The 17,576-nt window shown below is 45.0% G+C and overlaps 1 protein-coding gene across 1 annotated transcript in view; it reads right to left on the bottom strand.

The window, feature by feature from the left end:
* Nucleotides 1–4,287: 4,287 nt before the first annotated feature.
* AK8 (adenylate kinase 8) overlaps nt 4,288–17,576 on the bottom strand; it is a gene marked incomplete at both ends in the record, with an annotated part of 65,874 nt that continues 52,585 nt past the window's right edge. Inside the window, 2 exons of the mRNA XM_082295483.1 lie at nt 4,288–4,534; nt 6,568–6,648. Of these exons, the coding sequence (XP_082151609.1) occupies nt 4,288–4,534; nt 6,568–6,648 (328 nt within the window). The remainder of the gene's footprint in view (nt 4,535–6,567; nt 6,649–17,576) is intronic.

The raw sequence follows: 17,576 nt of genomic DNA, 5'->3' as shown, positions 1-17,576 counted from the left end.
AAAGTCATAGAGCATTTCTTTGGCTGTGGTCTAGAAAGCATAAAAATATCCTGATCTGCTGAAATGTTTAAGTCTGGCTGACCCAAAGGTTCACATGATAACAGATTACATTGGTTCTTGCTGATCATTTCTGGCAATTCTCTTGAATGTCCCTGGACTGAGTTTTAATGTTTTGCCATGGAGCTCCTCTAGCACACCTCACAGTAACATTGCAGCATTAATGTTTATTTTCCCTGTCTTTCAAGGCAGTAGATACTCAGTCTGCCATTGCCAGTTTATTTAACCTGGTTTCAGACTGCTGGGAGAATGGAATTTTAAAGCCAACGATGTTGTCTTTGTCTGCCAGTGGAGATCCTTTAGAAAAAAGGATTTCACTCCTCACCCTGACTTGTTCACAACAGGTACAGAGGAATTGGGATTTCATTTTTTTGTAAACCAGCACTTGTCCCTAAGTGTGTTTTTAACCAGAATAGCAGAGCCCACCTCACTCAGTAACATTTAACCCCTGGTGCTGACCTGAGTGGGTTTGGCTGCCCAGCGAGTGCTGAGGCTGCTCCAGGAATCCTTTAATGCCTCAGACTCCTGAAGGAGCAGCTCTGGGCACGCAGGGGTTGGTTCTGGGGCATTGTCCCACACATTGTGCTGATCAAACCTTGCTGTCACCCCATGGGGAAGGGGAGCAGGGGAGCAAGGAATGAACACTGCTGCCAGATCCTTGTGTTATTTTGCCATTATCAGATTTGCCTCCTCAAACGAACACATCTATCAAGGCTCAGTCTGTTTTGAGACACCACGTGAAATGTTCAAAGAACAAATCCCACAGAGTCAGAGTTTATCTCACTAAGTTTTTGCTTAAGTTTTGCAGGATACTTCAAACAAGTGAATAGTTGGAGGTTCTCAACTGCTTCACCATTTGATGTTGAACACTCTGGATGTTCAAGGACCCTCATCTCCAGAGGGAGAGCAACGTTCCAGCAGAGACTGAGGGTTCCTGATGCTCTTTTTTTTTTTTCTGTTTAAAAGGACTGTGATACTTGCTCTTGCAGCTGAGAATTAACAGGCAGAGATCTTGTTTGTCCAGAGCTAAGGTGTCATTGTCCTTGATGAGGAGCTTCTGATAGCTTTTAAAATTTGCTGCTCATGCTGGCAACAGTTAATCCATCCTCCTCTGGGATGAAGAAATCCAGGCTAATCCAAGTTGGATGGATAAGTGGAACAGCCCTGGACTGTACAGTGTCTTAGTGCCTTGGTGCTAGGTGCCATTCTTGGAACTTGGGATGAAGTTTGGGATCATACAGACTCAGTCTTGTGTCTCCAAATTACACCCCCTGCTCTGGACCTGGTAACGAGGGACCTCACTGCTGCCTTTCACCTCCATTCAGGTATGGCTCAGGGACTTCATCATTCAGCCACCCTTTCCTTTGGTGTCTCCTCATCCTCTTAATCCTATTGTGTATTTCTGGAGAGGAAATACTATGGTTGTCAGTGCATACATAATGACAATAAATATTTCCCTGATTTTTTTTGGAGAGAGGAGGAGGAGGAAGAGCCATTCCTGCTCCTCAGAGCCCTCACCACAGAGCAGGTTGGGGTTAATGCCATTCCCTGAGCAGCATCCAAGCCTCACAGGGAAAGATGAGAGCAGGGAAATCCTTCCAGAGCTACAGGGGGTCCCTGCAGAGGTGGTGGTGGAGAAGGGGTGTTCAAGGGCCCTTCCACCACTGAAGGATCCTGTGTCTGGAGCTGGTGGACACAAAAGTTTGTGGAACAGTTGGACAAACTCACCTTGTTGCTACACTACGTAATTAACAGCATAACTTATAGGGTACAGCACAACCTCCAGGCAGCCCTCTCCACAAAGTGTCTCTGGGAAGCAGAGTGATGGAAGATGTCCATTCCAGACCTGGGCAAAGCTGTACAATCAGTAACATCTGATCCCTGCTGTGTTCCTACCACCTCCTCTTTACCTTGTTTTCCTCATTGCTCAACATTTGTTTTGCCAGAATAAGATGCTAATAAAATCACGCCTAGTTACCAAATTGGTTTTCAAGTGTTGCATTCCAATTATAAAAGCCTAATTCCTCCTTCCACCCACTGAACCTTTTTGGTATTAACAGGCTTTACTATGCAAAGTCATGCAGGGGCTGTTTCGTTTACAGTAATTAAATGAATGTCAATTGTTTTAGTTGTTTCTGAGGGAGAGTTCTACATGAGTATTAGCATGTTCTGCTAACCCTGACGTTCTGCACTTCAGGCCTGCTGCAAACCCTTGGGGGTTGACCACTGACCTGAGACTCCTACCCAGACATGCCAAGTGCATCTCAATGAGACTGAGCTCTTTTTCTCAGTTTCTATGGAACCAGCGGAGCGGAACTAATATAGCATCCGCATATAGATGAAAGAATGAAGAGGAAAAAGGGCTTTACAGCTAAATTAATTAAGCAGATGTACCTGTCTAATTAAAGATGCACTGTCCCTTTTGTACCCTAGCTGCAGTACAAACAGTATTTAAATACACTCTACCCATTTCATCTATCAAAATATTTAGTAGGAACGCTCAGATGAAGGTGATATTAGCAAGATGAGCTTCCCATGTATTATTAATAGAAGGGCTCCCAATTATGCACGAATGCTGCAGCACATCTTCATAGCAATGGCAGAAAACCCAGCTGCCCAAGCAGTCACCAAGCAGCACATTTGTAACAGGTAGGGCTGTTAAAGATGTCCTTGCCCAGCTGAACAAGAGGGTTTGTGGCTGGGTCCTGTGCCTGGGAGCAGCCTCTGCATCAGCTTGGTGCTACAGACTGGATTTCTCAGCTCAAGAGGCACCAGGGACTCAGATTGCTTGGATTTGGCTTTCTTAGATTTCAAAGATACTTATTCTGAGACTTTAGAGCTGCCCTCAGGGCTGGAGAGTCCAATTCCCATTCATCAACACCCCTCCCCTCCCAAAAGTACTGAAAATTTTGACTTTAAATTCTCATAAAATAACACAGTATCCCCATTGCCACCTGGACAACCAGGGTCTTTCCACCTGAAGTTACAGGAGCAAGAAGGAAATATGGCCTGTACATTTTTCATTTCTCCAGATAGATTTAGACACACACAGTCAAAGACAGCAACAAAGACCCAAATCCATCGGCAGCAACAGGACCAGAGCAGTCACCTAAACCCAAAAGGCTTCTGGAGGTCTGTTCTCTCTGCCCACACCTTCCCAGACACTGAGGCTTCCACAGGAGAAACCTGAAGCTCTCCCCACGCTCTGGCAGGGGGAATTCACACTCATACACAGGGGAGAAACAGAGGGAGACATAACAGAGGCATCCAACCCAGTTCTCTGACCACAGCACAAATCATTCCCCTTTTCTACAGGCATTAAGGATGTGCATTTCCACAGCCAGAGTCTGAGACAGCCAGCAGCCTTTCACCAGAGACCTTCCAGGTAAAAAAAATTTACCTGAGTATTCATTGCTGCCATATCCAGCCAGAGAAGGAAAAAAAACCAAACCCTGGGCACCAACATGCCCAGGCACAGCTCAGCCAGAGCAGCCACAGGCTGGGAGCAGAAAAACCCCAGGAAAACAGAATTTAGTGGCCCACCTGCAGCTCGTTATGTCCTTGACTGGGTTCTGAAAGAGATGAACCTGCACTCAGTTTTCCAGGGCTCTGGATATCCTGTCCAGCTGTTCTGAGTCTTCCTGCCCAGCAGAATGGGGACAGCCAGTGCATCTGCAGAGGGGGTTGTCAGAACTTTCTACGAAATCTGAGTTAACATGGGAGTGAAAACTGCCCCCGACCTCAAACACTGTGCTGAAAGTTCACTGCAGAGCTGGGAGCTTTGTTTTTCTCTTTGCTTTAGGGTTTGATTGCAGGGACAGAGGGAGGCAGGGAGTGCCTGGGTGGTTTTGGTGGAGAATTAAGACACAAACACATCTCACAGCTTTAATACTCCAAATTGGATTCATGGGTCTTACATAATGAAGACAAAACTACTATTCAGAAACGGAAAAAGATATTTGAATTAAACACAAGGACTTCCCCAGCCACAGTGTTTCATATCACAAAATATCATATCATTCATATAATCACGAAACAAAAGCCAAAAACCTTTCTCCTAAAGCCCAATTTCTTACCCTCTGTACTTCACTCAGCCTTGGTGAGCTTCAGATTTAACACAGCTTGGCTGACTTCCTCTTCCCTGGTGATAACCTGCCACTTCAGCAACCAGACTGCAAATATTACAGGGAAAAATTTAAAATCAACTCTTCCAGAAACCATCCCTTCTAATTATAAACTTCTAATTTTTTTACATGGAAGGGGCTTAATGATACAGCTTTCTATGAACTCAAAGACAACATAAGGGTCTTGGTCAGCATTGACATAAAAGGCGTCTTGGTAAAAATCCTCCAGGGCCTTGACATTCCTGTAATAGATTTCCAGGTGCTTCTCAATATTTTCTTCCTGGTCTTTGGGGTTCTGCCTGAGCCGGGCCTGGATCTGTGGAGTGGGAGCTGGTCTGAATGTAGTGTGGTATCTGCAGAGGAGAAGAAATGCCACGGTTTCAGCTCAACTTGAGGACACAGCAGCCACTTCTGCAGATTTTCCATGCTTTTGCCTGTCACAGTCCCTTGGCCTCTTTCTGCTCTAGGTTGGGGTTTTAAAACAAAGATTGGAAATTTCAGGGCAAGTAATCTGTCATTGCTGCCCTCAAGAATCCTGGATCTTCAAAGGCCAAGGGTTTCTCTGGAGGTGACACTGGTAGTGTTTATCTGCTCCCCACGAGGAGAAATCACTATTACATGCTCAGTGCTCCAGGTTCAGAAGCATTTCCAGATCTTTTACTTGAAATCTTTGATTCCTGTCTTTAAAAAAGCATCAAAAAAAGCCTTAACTTAAACACAGCCCTGTGTCCAGCATTGCTGGGACCTCAAACTGTGTTTAAGGCTCTCAGACATTTGATTGCTAACATCTTTATGTAGTAGCTGAAGGTAAAAAGAGGTTAATTCACCGGAGGCTTTGGTTATTTTTAATTTTCCAAATGCTGGAATTTGGCTTCCCTCAATTCACACTTGTGGGTTCCCTCAGTTACTTCAGCAGGAAAGAGGATTTCCATCCTCAGAGTCCTGTAGCAGTGCCACAGCCCAGCTCACCTGACACCAAAGGAATTCTGATGATGTCCCTGCATTGCCAAAGGCTCCCATCAATCTCTAAAAGTTCTTTTGAAATCAAGTGTTTAAATTCCCTGTTAGAACTGGCAATCCTGAGTAAATGTCTCCTCTGCCTCAACACAAAACCAGTTTATGCCTCTTCCTGTACAGCCAAATTTTCTGAAACTTTTTGGGATAGATGCAAAACCAAGGAGGGAAGCAGAGTTTGAGTCTCTGCAGAGCTGCATCCAACCATGTGGACACGGAGTTCATCCCACATGGGAATGATTTAGGGCACAGCTGAAGGCCACTCCCTGCTCTGCCCTGCAGCCAGAGGGGCAGGCTTTACACGGTGCCAAGGATTAGACACAGCACCTAAAACAATTCAATTCACGGAGAATTTGTGAGGAATAAACCCCAGAGTGTGAGAGGGAAGCGTGTGAACTGGAGCAGATACTGAACAGCCTAATCCTAATGATAAGAAATGCAAAGATGTGGGAATGATTTGCTTCAGCCTGTTCCTTTCTGCTGAACAACCACATTGCTCATTACTAAAGCAAAGAGAGCAGTTACAGCAAATCACTGCTGCTGTCACAAGTTAATGCTGCACCTCGAGTGAGATGTCTGAATAATCATCCACCACTTTGGGACAAATCCATTCTTTATGGCCTTAATCTTTGAGGGTTCAGGATTTGTCTTTGATGCAATAGGATGTGTACCGCCTTTAGGAAAGCAAAAGAAGGGTTTAAAATTTAAATGTGGGGAATCATAAGACCAGACCACAAGTGAAGTTGTGAACACATGCCAACTCCAGCAGGTATTTGGGAAGATAAATTTATTTGTGACTTATTCCCTGGAAATCAGGGGTGGAGAAGGCAGGAAAGCTGAAGGTCACTGGTGAGACAAGGGGATGTGATACCAATGAGATGAACCAACCTTACAGTGACTCAGTGACTCAAATGAGTTTGCTCTACTGAGCAGGAAATGTGTTAATACCTCCCAGCAGACAGGACCATCACAGGAAGTAAAATGCAGCAAGTTTTCCATTTTCCCAGCTGGGAACCCTTCAAAATTCCAATGGGAATGTCCAAAAACCATCTGCATTTAGGCTAGGTTTCAGGCATCTTCCCTCAGCCTTATTTTACCAACCAATTTAGTTACCATTAAAATGTTAGAGCTGAGCTGTTTGCTGCTGTAGATTTCAGGCACCAGGATTTAAAACCCCCCTGTTCTGCGGAGCTGCTGCAGCAGGAAGGTGGGCTGGTGCTTCAGGAGCAATGAAAGTTTGAAGTTTTCTTTTAAGGAGTCCCTAAGCAGGAGTACAGTATTGCTGAGCTCCTTAGATTTCTAAGAAGTCTATTTGGTGCTTTCATCTCCCTGACAGTCAGAAAAATGTTACACACGAGCCAGGAGTGCTCACCTCTCCCCAGTGACGGGATCAATCCTCCGCTGGGACAGGCGCTCCATGATGGACTCGTAGGGGAGATTAAAGAAAAACACCCTGTGGAGAACACAACAATTAAGTGCATTAACATCCTGAGAACATCACTTGTGACCTTCAGAGGGTGAGTTAATCCTTACCCAAACGAAGAGCAGTTGTGGCAGTGGAAGTCCCCCCCCCCCGCTCCCAAACCTGCAGTGTCACAAACACGAGCACGGGATTTCTCTGTGGCTTCTCCTCAGGTTTTGTTTGGTCTCCAGGCTCAGCAAGGCAGGAGATCTCTGGCACAGGGACTGTGAGTGCTGTGTGCTCTCACAACACACTGTGGGGGACACCGGTGGGGGAATTGCAGCTGGAGCCTCTCTCAGTCTGTCCCAGCCCCCTCTCCACCCAGCACTTCCCTCTGAACTCCTCTGGATCCACTTCCCAACCCAACCAGAGAACAGAATCACAATGACATGCCCCAAAAGGTAAATAAAAAACTGCTGTTCCTGTCAGGGACAGAGAAAGAGCTTTTCTGCCAGAATTATGCATTCCTCCAGTGCCCATGAGAGGGATTTTCCTCTTGCTGTTTCAGTCCACTTCCACTCCTTTTGCCCTTGTCTCCCCCCAGGGTGAGTCCTCTGCTCTCCCACTCCTGCCCTGCGTCCTTCAAAGCAGGATGAGTGGTAAGACAGAACACAAACCCCATGATGCTGCTGGCAATTCCCTGTCCCTTCCACCAGCACTGCCAGGGCGTGGGGAGCAGCTCAGCACGGCTGGGCCTTGCTGGTGACACCGCTGAAAGGAAATATTAATGCTGAATGCTTCATTTGAAGATCAGAATCTGCAATTCCCATGGAGCCTGAGCGAGTGAGAGTTGCTCAGCATCTGAGAGAGGCAGCCCCACGGTGTCACTGGGGTGGGTTCCACACCAGGAACAGCTTTTCACCGGGGGATGGAGCAGGACTTGCCAACCCACTTCACACAGGTGACACAAATGCCCTGACATGGATGAAGGATGCAGAGCTAGAAAACAACATGCCCCACATGCACCCAGACACATCCCACTGCTGCATACAAACTGTTGTGCCCATCTCACATTGATTCCCTGTCCTTTTGGTATATTATAATGGTCCTGTTAATTTTATATTCGTGTTCAAAAGCTTTTCAGCAGAAGAATCTTGACAAACTGCTGATCTTGAGCAGACACAAGTCCCCTGTTCCCCAGCTATCTGAGGCAGAGCAGATCTGCACAAAGACCACATTTAACAATTAGCTCAGAACAAAATAAAAAATAAGGCTTCCCTTTGAACCCATGAAAATAATTTTTCCCAACGAAGCACAACCTGAAGGCTGTAAATACATCTTTCTGTACAACACACCTTCTCCTGCTGCTGCCTTCAAGGCCAGGCTTCCTGTTTTCATTTTTGTCTGCTTCTCACAGGAGATACTGCGTGGTTTAGACATTCACCAAAGGAACATTTTACACTGACTGGGTGGGATCAGACCAGATGAAAGGCTGAGCTTTACCTTGGCATGCACATAGCAGATTACTAGAATCCTTTGTAGGATTTAAAGTTATGAAAATCATCTCTCTTTTCAAATGTTTACAGATAATGACTTCTATTCACACTGTGGTAACAAAATAACAGCCAGGAATAAAACATTCAAGATCTTGGAGATTCCAAAGACAGGAAAAGAACAACAGTTTCAACGCTCTTTTATCCCTTACACTCTTAACATTTTGTTTTTCTTTGTTTCTGTTGCCCAACAATGGCACAAAAACGTGATTGTCAGAACAGGTAACATCTGATGATATGTCTCAAGATGAATATTCTAGTAGAGAGGAACAACATTTATACAGTCATGATAATTGATACGGCTTCCTATTATATCCTGAGATAAACAAACCCACTGAAGGATAACCTGGCATATCAAGAAAGCTTGTCGTAATTCATAGTTAGGAACACAAAAAGTATTATGGTATTTGAAACAGAAGAGCCTAAAAAACTCCACTTAAAAAGCTGCCAACAAAATGAACTCTGAAAGCCTTGTCTGAGACTCTCTTCTTTTTGAAACAAGATGCTGCTTATTATCCAGTCTGGTGTCACCATTACAGAGGAGTGTAGGGGGAAGAAGTGGGAGGGTGCAGACATCCCTGCTAATATGGATTTTTCCCCCCACACGCATTGTGTAACAGCACACACAGAATTCACTGCAGAGCAGTGCAAACTCCCAATCCAAGGGTCCTTCCAGTGGAAGGTGGGATGCCTTACCCTGCCACTCCACACATCTCCCATAGATAAAACACTCCCCAGGGCTGTCAGTTTAAAATTGTTCAAAAGCAGGAAAAAAAAAGATGAAGGGGAAAACCACTGACAGAACTACAGTCTAGACTTAAAATACTTCCAATTAGAAAGCTTTATTACCATTTTGAAGGAGACACATACCCCACACAGTCTATTATGCCACCCCAGGAGGTTTACTCACATGAGTAAAGCCTATTTACATGGATGCAGGCTGCGGAGTGTTAGCCTTGGCTGTCTGATACATCTCCTGTAGCTCCTCAAGGTATTTCTGAGTAACATTTGGCCTCTGTCCCTCTCTCAGGCTGCTGTGACTCTGATCACATAACAAACTTGACCCTCCAACTGCCCAGGTAACACATTTATTGGATTTCTCTCAGAAATCCTCACAACACAGAGGGCTGCACCCATGACCTTGATCCAGCAGTAACTGGAACAACTCCCTGCAAGCACTGGATTCCTCTCCAAGCAGAGCTTGGCCCCTTCCACACAGCGAGCGTGGTTTCCTCACATAAATGCATCCTCTGTAAAGCTCACTTTAGGAATCAGCCAGGCTTTGTATGTTGTAATGTGTCACAAGTCCTATCAAGGGGAAATATGAAACAGATGTCATCAGAATTGGCAGACAGGGAGGCGAGGAAACACAGCCTCGTATCAAAGTACACGACATTACCCTGCTGGATTAGCATCCAGCACAGCTCCTCTTCCAGAGCTCCCAGTTCAGCTGCAGGAGGGGAGTGGTGTCAGTCAGCAGCAAGGTGAGGGGAGGGCTGGGCAGAGGGGCACCAGCAATCCTCACTCCTGTGCCACAGGGTCAGAATCCACCTACGGGCAACCAAAAATCACTGGCATTGGCTGGAGACTGTGGGGAAAACTTGGTGCAGCCTCTGAGCTCTCTGAGGACAAACTCTGACTCCCATCGAGTGAAACCAAGGGATTCCTAAGCACAGCTCTGTCCTCTCTCCTTTGTTCCATCTCCCAGGAGAGAGATGTGGGAAAAGGTCCAGTCCTGTCAGCTTTTACAGATAATAAAACTGTGAACACAAATGTTAAAAGGCACAAAAAAATCTGTGTGTCAGAATCCTGCCTCTCCCTCACTGTACTTGACATCACTTATCTAATCTAGTGCAGCTTCCAGATACATTAGAGAGATTAAATTCCAACAAATTAATAATGATGATGACACCTTCACTGTGTACCCAGTCAAATGAGAACTTGCTGCCTTTGGATGGTGATGAAATGTATTCCAGCCCTAACAGCTGGAATATAACGCCATTTTCCTACCAGCCATCTGGCATTCCAAAAGAGTATTCCAGCCACTTCTGCCTTCTGGCTATTCAGCCAGTGTCATCGAAGAGCCTGGAGGTCACCAGGGCATCCTGATGCTCCCCTTGGCAAATGGAGAGAGGAGAGGGAAGAGCAGGGGTGGCAGAGGTGTTATTTCACTCCAGATCTGAGACAGTATTTTTTTTTGGAAAAATGTGTCCCAACCATGCCATAAGTGAAGGAAGGATTTGTGACCTACACAACAGCATTCAGCTAATCCTGAGCTGCATTTGTTCCAGATGGCAACCAACCCACTTAATCCAAGTTATTAACAACTGGCAGTGCTCAGTGCTGTCCTCACAAGAATTTATTTGGTGGTGGTTTTCCTGTTTTCTGGCTATAACGACACTGAATTCAAACACCTGTGAGGGAAAAATTAGGAGTGTTGCTGTAAGAGAAGCAGGTGCTGTGTGCCTGAATCCTGGAATCCCTGTGCTAGGGAATAAGGAATGCTCCTGCTAAGGACAGTCCCTTTCCAGGATGGCTGCACTGCCCTGCCAGCTGCCTTCACATCTCTAGAGAACTGAAGCTCTGCCTGTGAGCCAGGTCCTGTCATTTAAGCACAGCTGCTTTATGAGGCTGACCTAGATGGATCCAGATGTTGGCTGTTCTAGACCTGAGCTATTTACTGGGGTCAGATTCTCATACTTGGCATTTCCCATTACTTGGAGTTGCTCTGGATTGACACTGGTGGAGTGGAGCCCAAAGCCAAGCCCTTTTTATAGAACTATTGTCTGTGAAATTAGATCTATACCAGTAAATCAAATTCATCCCTTGTTTTCATTTAAGGATGTGAAGACAACACAACAGGATATCTGAGACAGGATCTTGATCCCTACCTGGCTTTTAAAAACAGGCACTACTGACTTGCTTGTGGCTATTCCAGGGCCTGATCAAGCTTTGCAACAAAGTTAGGATGCTTGAATTAAAACAAAAATACACCACCAGCCAACACTGGGCCACTTTTAATGCAGCTTTTAAACTTTTGAGTTGAAACTGCAACTTTAAAAATAGTAAGCTATTAATCTTTCCCTTATTTTCTTGACTCCTATATATCTTCTCTGTCGCAGGCAGGTACCAGCTGCCATATTCCCATTCTTCACGCTCTGCACTCTGCAAAAAAAAAGAGGCCCCTGCTGGCCAATTCTTGTTTAAAATTGTGCATAATTGATAGTGGCAAATCTACCCCAGCTGTGTCTAAAACCTCTCCAGGGGCAAGAAAAACACTCTCTGTGACTGTCATTAACTACTAAATTAGCAAGTGCTCCTGGCAGTTTACAACGTACCACATCAGCCTGCTTTAAAATAAAAAAGAATGTGAAGATCAGATGCCTGTGTGATCTCAAAGTTACAGCAAACTTTGCTGGCAGAACTTTGACAGACCCTCAGCTCAATCAGAGCAAAGAAATCAGGAAGGAGAGAGTGGAAGAAAGAGAGAGGAAGAGACACAAAGTTACCTCCTCTTCCAGGCAGACAAATAGAAAATGTCAAATTCAAGGCTAGAAATAATTGTGCCTTTCATAAGGCACAGAACATCTTACTCCATATGGAGACATCAACAGTGTTCCTGATGCTGTGGCACAGTTCCCCATGGAAAACAACTCTCCTGGAGGACTCTGTTCTGCCAATGCACTGGCTGTGAGTTCTGTAATTGAAATATAAAGCTGAGGAAGAGATGAGGCCGTTGAAGTGGAAGGATGCTGTAGGTCCTAAAAGGCCACCACAGGTACAATCCTTGTGTGATCCCTGGCACAAACACAAGCTCATCCCTCTGGTTCACAGAGCAGCCAAAGCAGGCGGGGAAGGGAATCACAGAGTTCTCACAAATGCATGGAAAAGCCTTGGGGGGCATCATGGACTGAACTGATAGAAACTGTCCTGAATTCAGGCAAACTCTAAGACTCTCATTGTTAAAACTGACCACATTCTTTGGTTTTAAAAGTTTCCAAAAGTGCACAAAACTGTACAAACTTCTGGATTCTACAAGCCAGACATGAGCGGGACAGCAGCTTTGGCCATGGTACAAAAAACATCTGCATTGCAAAAAGGTCTTTTCCTTGGGTAGCACCACTGAGTGATCACAACAACATGACAAACCAAGTTAGTGGTCCAACTTGATAGGTACAAGGAGGTTCAGATTTGAGTCCCAGTGCCTAATTCCAGCTAAAATCCTGATCATTTTGTCTCTGTTGACTTTCCAGCCACAGATACTGACTTGGATCAATCAGTTCCCCTAAATAATGTCCCCTTCCCCAGGGTATAAAGACACCTTGAACCTGAAACCTTGGCTAAGCCTCCTCTCAAGCACCATGGCCCAGACACAGGATCCCAAGCACGTTATATCTCCACAGTTACATTCTGCAACCCCAAATCCCCTCTTAAAAATTAAACCTGGTTACACAGATCCCATCTACCTTCTCCCAGCCTTGTCCAGGGGTCACTGCAGCCCTCACCAGGTGCTTTGCCCATGGGTAACCACACTACAAAGGCCCTGCTGAGGCTGCACCACTGATTGGACATGAATCACAGTTTATTCCCTACCCTAAATACTCCTCTTGCATGTCTCTGCAATGGATAAAATGATCCTTATCTCTTATTTATGGAAGGAGCTGTTGGGAGGTTTTATTCACTGATTTCTCTCAAACTCTGGGATATCTTCTGATGAACGATGCTTGATTCTATTTTGGGAAGCAATTTCACCCTCTAGGCTTCAACCATAAGGGAAAATACATTGCATAAACACTAAAACACAGGTTAATCAGCACAAGTGTTTTGCTCATCGAGCTCTTACAGTGATTCATGCAATGACAAGCTATTTCCAGACACTGGATCTTTTCAAATGGATGCATTTCTGTCGAATAACTACAAAAGGCAGCTAAGTGGGGCACTATTCCCAGGACATGGCAGCTGGCCAGGGCTGTGAGATGAACAACATCCTTCATGGCTGCAGATGTTCCTTCCCTTCACCAGCAGTGCAGAGTGATGACTCTGGTAGATGTTTTCCACCCGCAGCTGGATGAGCTGGGCTGCACCAGTGCAGACAGCCGAGGTGACAGGGTCCCTCCCGTGTCCCACCCCACCAGCCCGGTGGCTCAGCAGCGTCCCAGCAGGTGCCACACCAGCTCACACAGGGGGAACAGGCACTGGTGCCTGCCTGACAGAACAATGGGCTGGGTCTGGAGCTGGGATAAAGCAAAGCAGCTCCATGGATTCACAGCAGCAAGGAACTCCAGGCCTTTGGGCAGCCAGAGCCCTTCCAGTGGTCTGCAGGACTCGGGGCTGTGCAAACCTTACAGAGCACAGTGAAAGGCACACAGAGACACAGCAAATGCCTTTGTAGGAGTGGCTTCGATGCATTTTTAAAGCTTCTTTTGAGGAGGCAACATTAACTCTTTCCATGTGTAATAAATAGCTTGGATGCATTAATACCTCCATTCAAAACTGCTTTACATTTCTCCCCTCATTTCTATTCTTTGCCTCCTCCTTATTCTCAGCTGTTATTCCAGCATCTTTGCATTCCCCCTGGAGTTCATTCCAGCGGTGCTTTATGAATCACAGAATAAGATGGCAGCCAGCAGTGCTTTAGAGAAGTGTGGCTGGCACGATTTCTGCCCTGCACAAGGTTAATCAAACCCCTTCTCAGATAATCCACAGCCTCTGCAGCCCCAGAGGCCTGAGGTCAGGAACCTGAGCCCTCTCCCCCAAATGCAGGCGTGTTTCCTCAGATCCCTGCAACCCTGCCCTGCAATAATTAGATTCTGCAAAGCAAATCTGGAGCAGAGCAACAACTCCAGGGTTAAGCACCAGCAAACTCATCTCAGGACTGATGCCTTTGCTACCTGTCTGCAGCTTTGCTCCAGCACCTCCTGCTCCTAACAAGGAAGCCCATACTTTTTGTCCTTATTAAATAAATGGAATCAAATTTAGAGTAAATGATGTTTAACCCCCACCCCCAAGATTTAAACACTAACTTTTGTCGTTAGTAAGATATTTGGTATGTAAAAATAAATAAAAGAACTGACACCAAAAAAGTGTATGATTTGGGGGCAAGGGGAGGGAATAAAAGAATGGATTATAATGTGTCATTTTATATATGTGTCAAAGGAAACCAATTTCATAATAGGGAATAAAAATTCCCTCTTTAAATACTGTCAAATAAATCCTCAAATGTAATAGGGTTCACTTCTGGGGAAAGGAAAACTAAATCTGATTAAATATTAATGTGGCGTAGTATTAATTAAGAGAGAAAAAAGTCCATCAAGAGAACCCCAATATGTTTACTGTGTCCCCAGGAAGCTGGAAAATTTCACAATCAAGTGTGTAAATGTTCTAAAAAAGGGTCCTGAATATTTTATGAATATTTGTCATAAAACAGAAATAATAACCACTGTGCAGAGCTATTAGAATTAATATTTATGCTGCCAGCCATGAAATATTCATGGGGACAGAGAAAGGGGGGCCCGTAAGACAAGAATTAATTTACATTGGGCTTGGTTTACCCGCTGGCTTGATGTTTAAAGACGGCTTGACAAGGCTCCATATGAATCCGTCAGTCACTTGCAGCGGTAGGTGGGGTGAAGGCAGGGAGAGAGGCAGGGGGGGAGCGGGTCCAGGCTGCTGACAGCTCACAGATTGAGTTTCTGACAGCCCTTAAAAAATCTAAACGGCCCCCCACCTTTTTTTCCTTCTTCCATTGCCCAAGGCGCTCTGTACTGCCACCGTTCATCCGATCTCCCCTTCCATCTGCTGAAATTAAGGAATTAATGAGCGCTATACACTTTACAGCAGGCCCCAGGAATGTTTACTGGTGATTAAATTATAATGCAGCCGAGCTGTATAATTCATGAACCAATTAAAGGAAGTGTTAGTTGATTTGATGGGATGAGGACGTACAAAAAGCATTTAACTAATAGGGAACCGTGGGCTGCCGGGCGCTTTGGCTTTCTCGGATTACGCGGCTAATTGCTCTGCTTTATAGGGCTGTCACAGATAGCCATACATATTTCATTGTTCTCAAATACTTCAATTGTTTGCTTTCGTGTTGCTGCTGTAATATGTAGAAGCCCAGCCAAACTTCAGTGTAGTTAAAGCACTACTCTGCAAAAGCAGGTTGCTCTGGGAGGAGGGAGGGACGAGAAGGGCACGAGGAGAAGGCTGGCTGAAAAGGAGTAACTTAAAGCCTCAGAGTTAAATGTCACTCAGCAATTACATGATTAAAAGGTGCAACATATGATAGTCTTTTGTTTTACAACTTTTTGGACACTAATATTCTATGCTGACTTCACCACGGAGAAAATATTGGTGCACTGAGCTGCTTTTTGTTTTTCTAATACTGAGGAGCGAATGAAGAAGGTGGAGAGGGGAGTATATTAAAAAAAAAATCCAGCAAGGAAGAGCTAGATTGCTTTGGTTATCAAGAATAACACATCGTGGTTAAACTTATGTGGTTTGATATTCTAAAACACACGAGAGATGAAGGAGGTTGATTTCCCATCCGGGAGAATGCTCGGTGTCTAATTCACAGAGCTGCTGAGTCGTGCGAGTCATCCCAACAACTCCACTTTGCACAAGGAAGGGGGGAATTTGCCATTCCTGCTGTTTCACAAAGCACTCCCCCACAGCTGACAGGCCACAGGGTTTGATGAAACAGATTCTCTGGATTTGAAGGGGACCATCAGTCAAGTTACTCCTCAGTCAAAACAGGCATGTTCTTCCAGCAGTGAAATCCCCAGCCCATATCCAGAGGTACTGCTGAAGAAATCAGGGACCATCAGATAAACATCACACACAGGCACTGTTTTGTGGTTAGACCCTGGAATCTACTGAGTAAACAACAAGCTGGGTGAATATTGGATTTCTGCAGTGATGAAGACTGCAGAACTCCATGTGTCCCTGACAAGGTGTTTTGTCACCCACCTGAGGGACACTGTGGTAAATCCTGACCTAATTGGAGCTTTCCATTCCAAAGTGTTGTACAAACACCAGCTCAGCAACTTCCAAGATAGGTTATTATGTAAAGTTTATAATCTGGTTCATCCCTTTCCTCGCACCTGTTCTCTCTGGGATTTGGGTTTGGAAAGCAATCCCTGTGGAGTGCCCTGCACCAGGAAAGCAGGATGTCTTTGCAAGCCAGTGCAGGTGTTCAGCAGGGAGGCAAGAGTCCTACATTCAGTGAGCACTTACTTTTCTTTTATAAAAAGCACAGCAAACCTAAGTGGCCCCAGAAAGAAGGAGCTGCACATCCCATTTCCCAGGGCAGCACTCAGATTAGCAGGCTCGGGCCAGTCTGGGTGGAAAAAAAAATTGGCGTATTAAAGAAAAAAGATTTCTCATATAGTTTGACACTGATGTTAAAAAGATACCACACAAATAATAATAAAAAAATTTTAAATAATCCCCTTTATTCAGAACTACCATATATTGATAGTGTGTCCCCAGTTTCTGGGTTAAGTGATGCAAAACTTTGGCTTAAGACATTAGTTTAACAGGTAGGCTCCGAAAAAAGGGATAATGACACCAGTGGCACAGCAGGAAAACTTGTCACCAACCCACTGGGAGGCTGAGGAAAATGGAAATTGGATTGCCTGCTCTAGAAAATAGAAAGGTTAAATTGTCTGGGAGATAAAGTTGATCCTAAACTCACCTAAGTGGGCAGTGCCTTGCCTGTGAAATCTGACTTTCCAGATAATCATGGGGACAGTTCTACACACAACATGTGACCCTGGGGGGCTTTGAACTACCCATTGTAGGATTAAATACATCTGCAATTTGGTAAAATCCATTCGATTACATTTCTGACATTCAGCACCTGGGACAGCAGCAAAGAGTGCTCGTTAATGACAAGGAAAGTGTTGGTGCAGACAAATTGAGCTCAGACTCTGTCCCAGGAACAGCGAGCAGCAGAACGTGGGCATTACCTGGGAGAAAAGCAGCGGTGAGAGCAGCTCAGGAATCACTCTGTGCCAGGGATTGCTAACAGGAAACGTCAGAACTTGGCAATGTCAAGGAATCAGAGGCACTGCAGAAAGTATTTTCTTTGTGTCTTTTGAAGTGCCCTGGATACAATCAATCATACTGAAAAAAACCTCCTATATTTCGGTTCAATGTGGAAAGGGCTATTTGCATTTCAATATGTTCAACTTATCCTGCCAATAAAAACATGGAATCATGAAGAAGAGATCAGGCCACTGGAGTGAAAAACAAGAGATGACATCCTGCAGACCTTTCAGATAAAACAACTTCTTGTTTGTAACATTTCTGTTGATGTCCCAATATTTCTGAATGATTGGGTTTTCAAATGAGATCAGTCAGCATGCAAATAAGGAAACAGGATCAAGACATCTCCCATATCTGATTGGATAGAGAAATTATCAA

This window comes from Coloeus monedula (genome assembly GCF_965178545.1).
Source record: "Coloeus monedula genome assembly, chromosome: 21".
Taxonomy (NCBI): Eukaryota; Metazoa; Chordata; class Aves; order Passeriformes; family Corvidae; genus Coloeus; species Coloeus monedula.
This window is presented reverse-complemented; position numbering and strand designations above follow the sequence as displayed.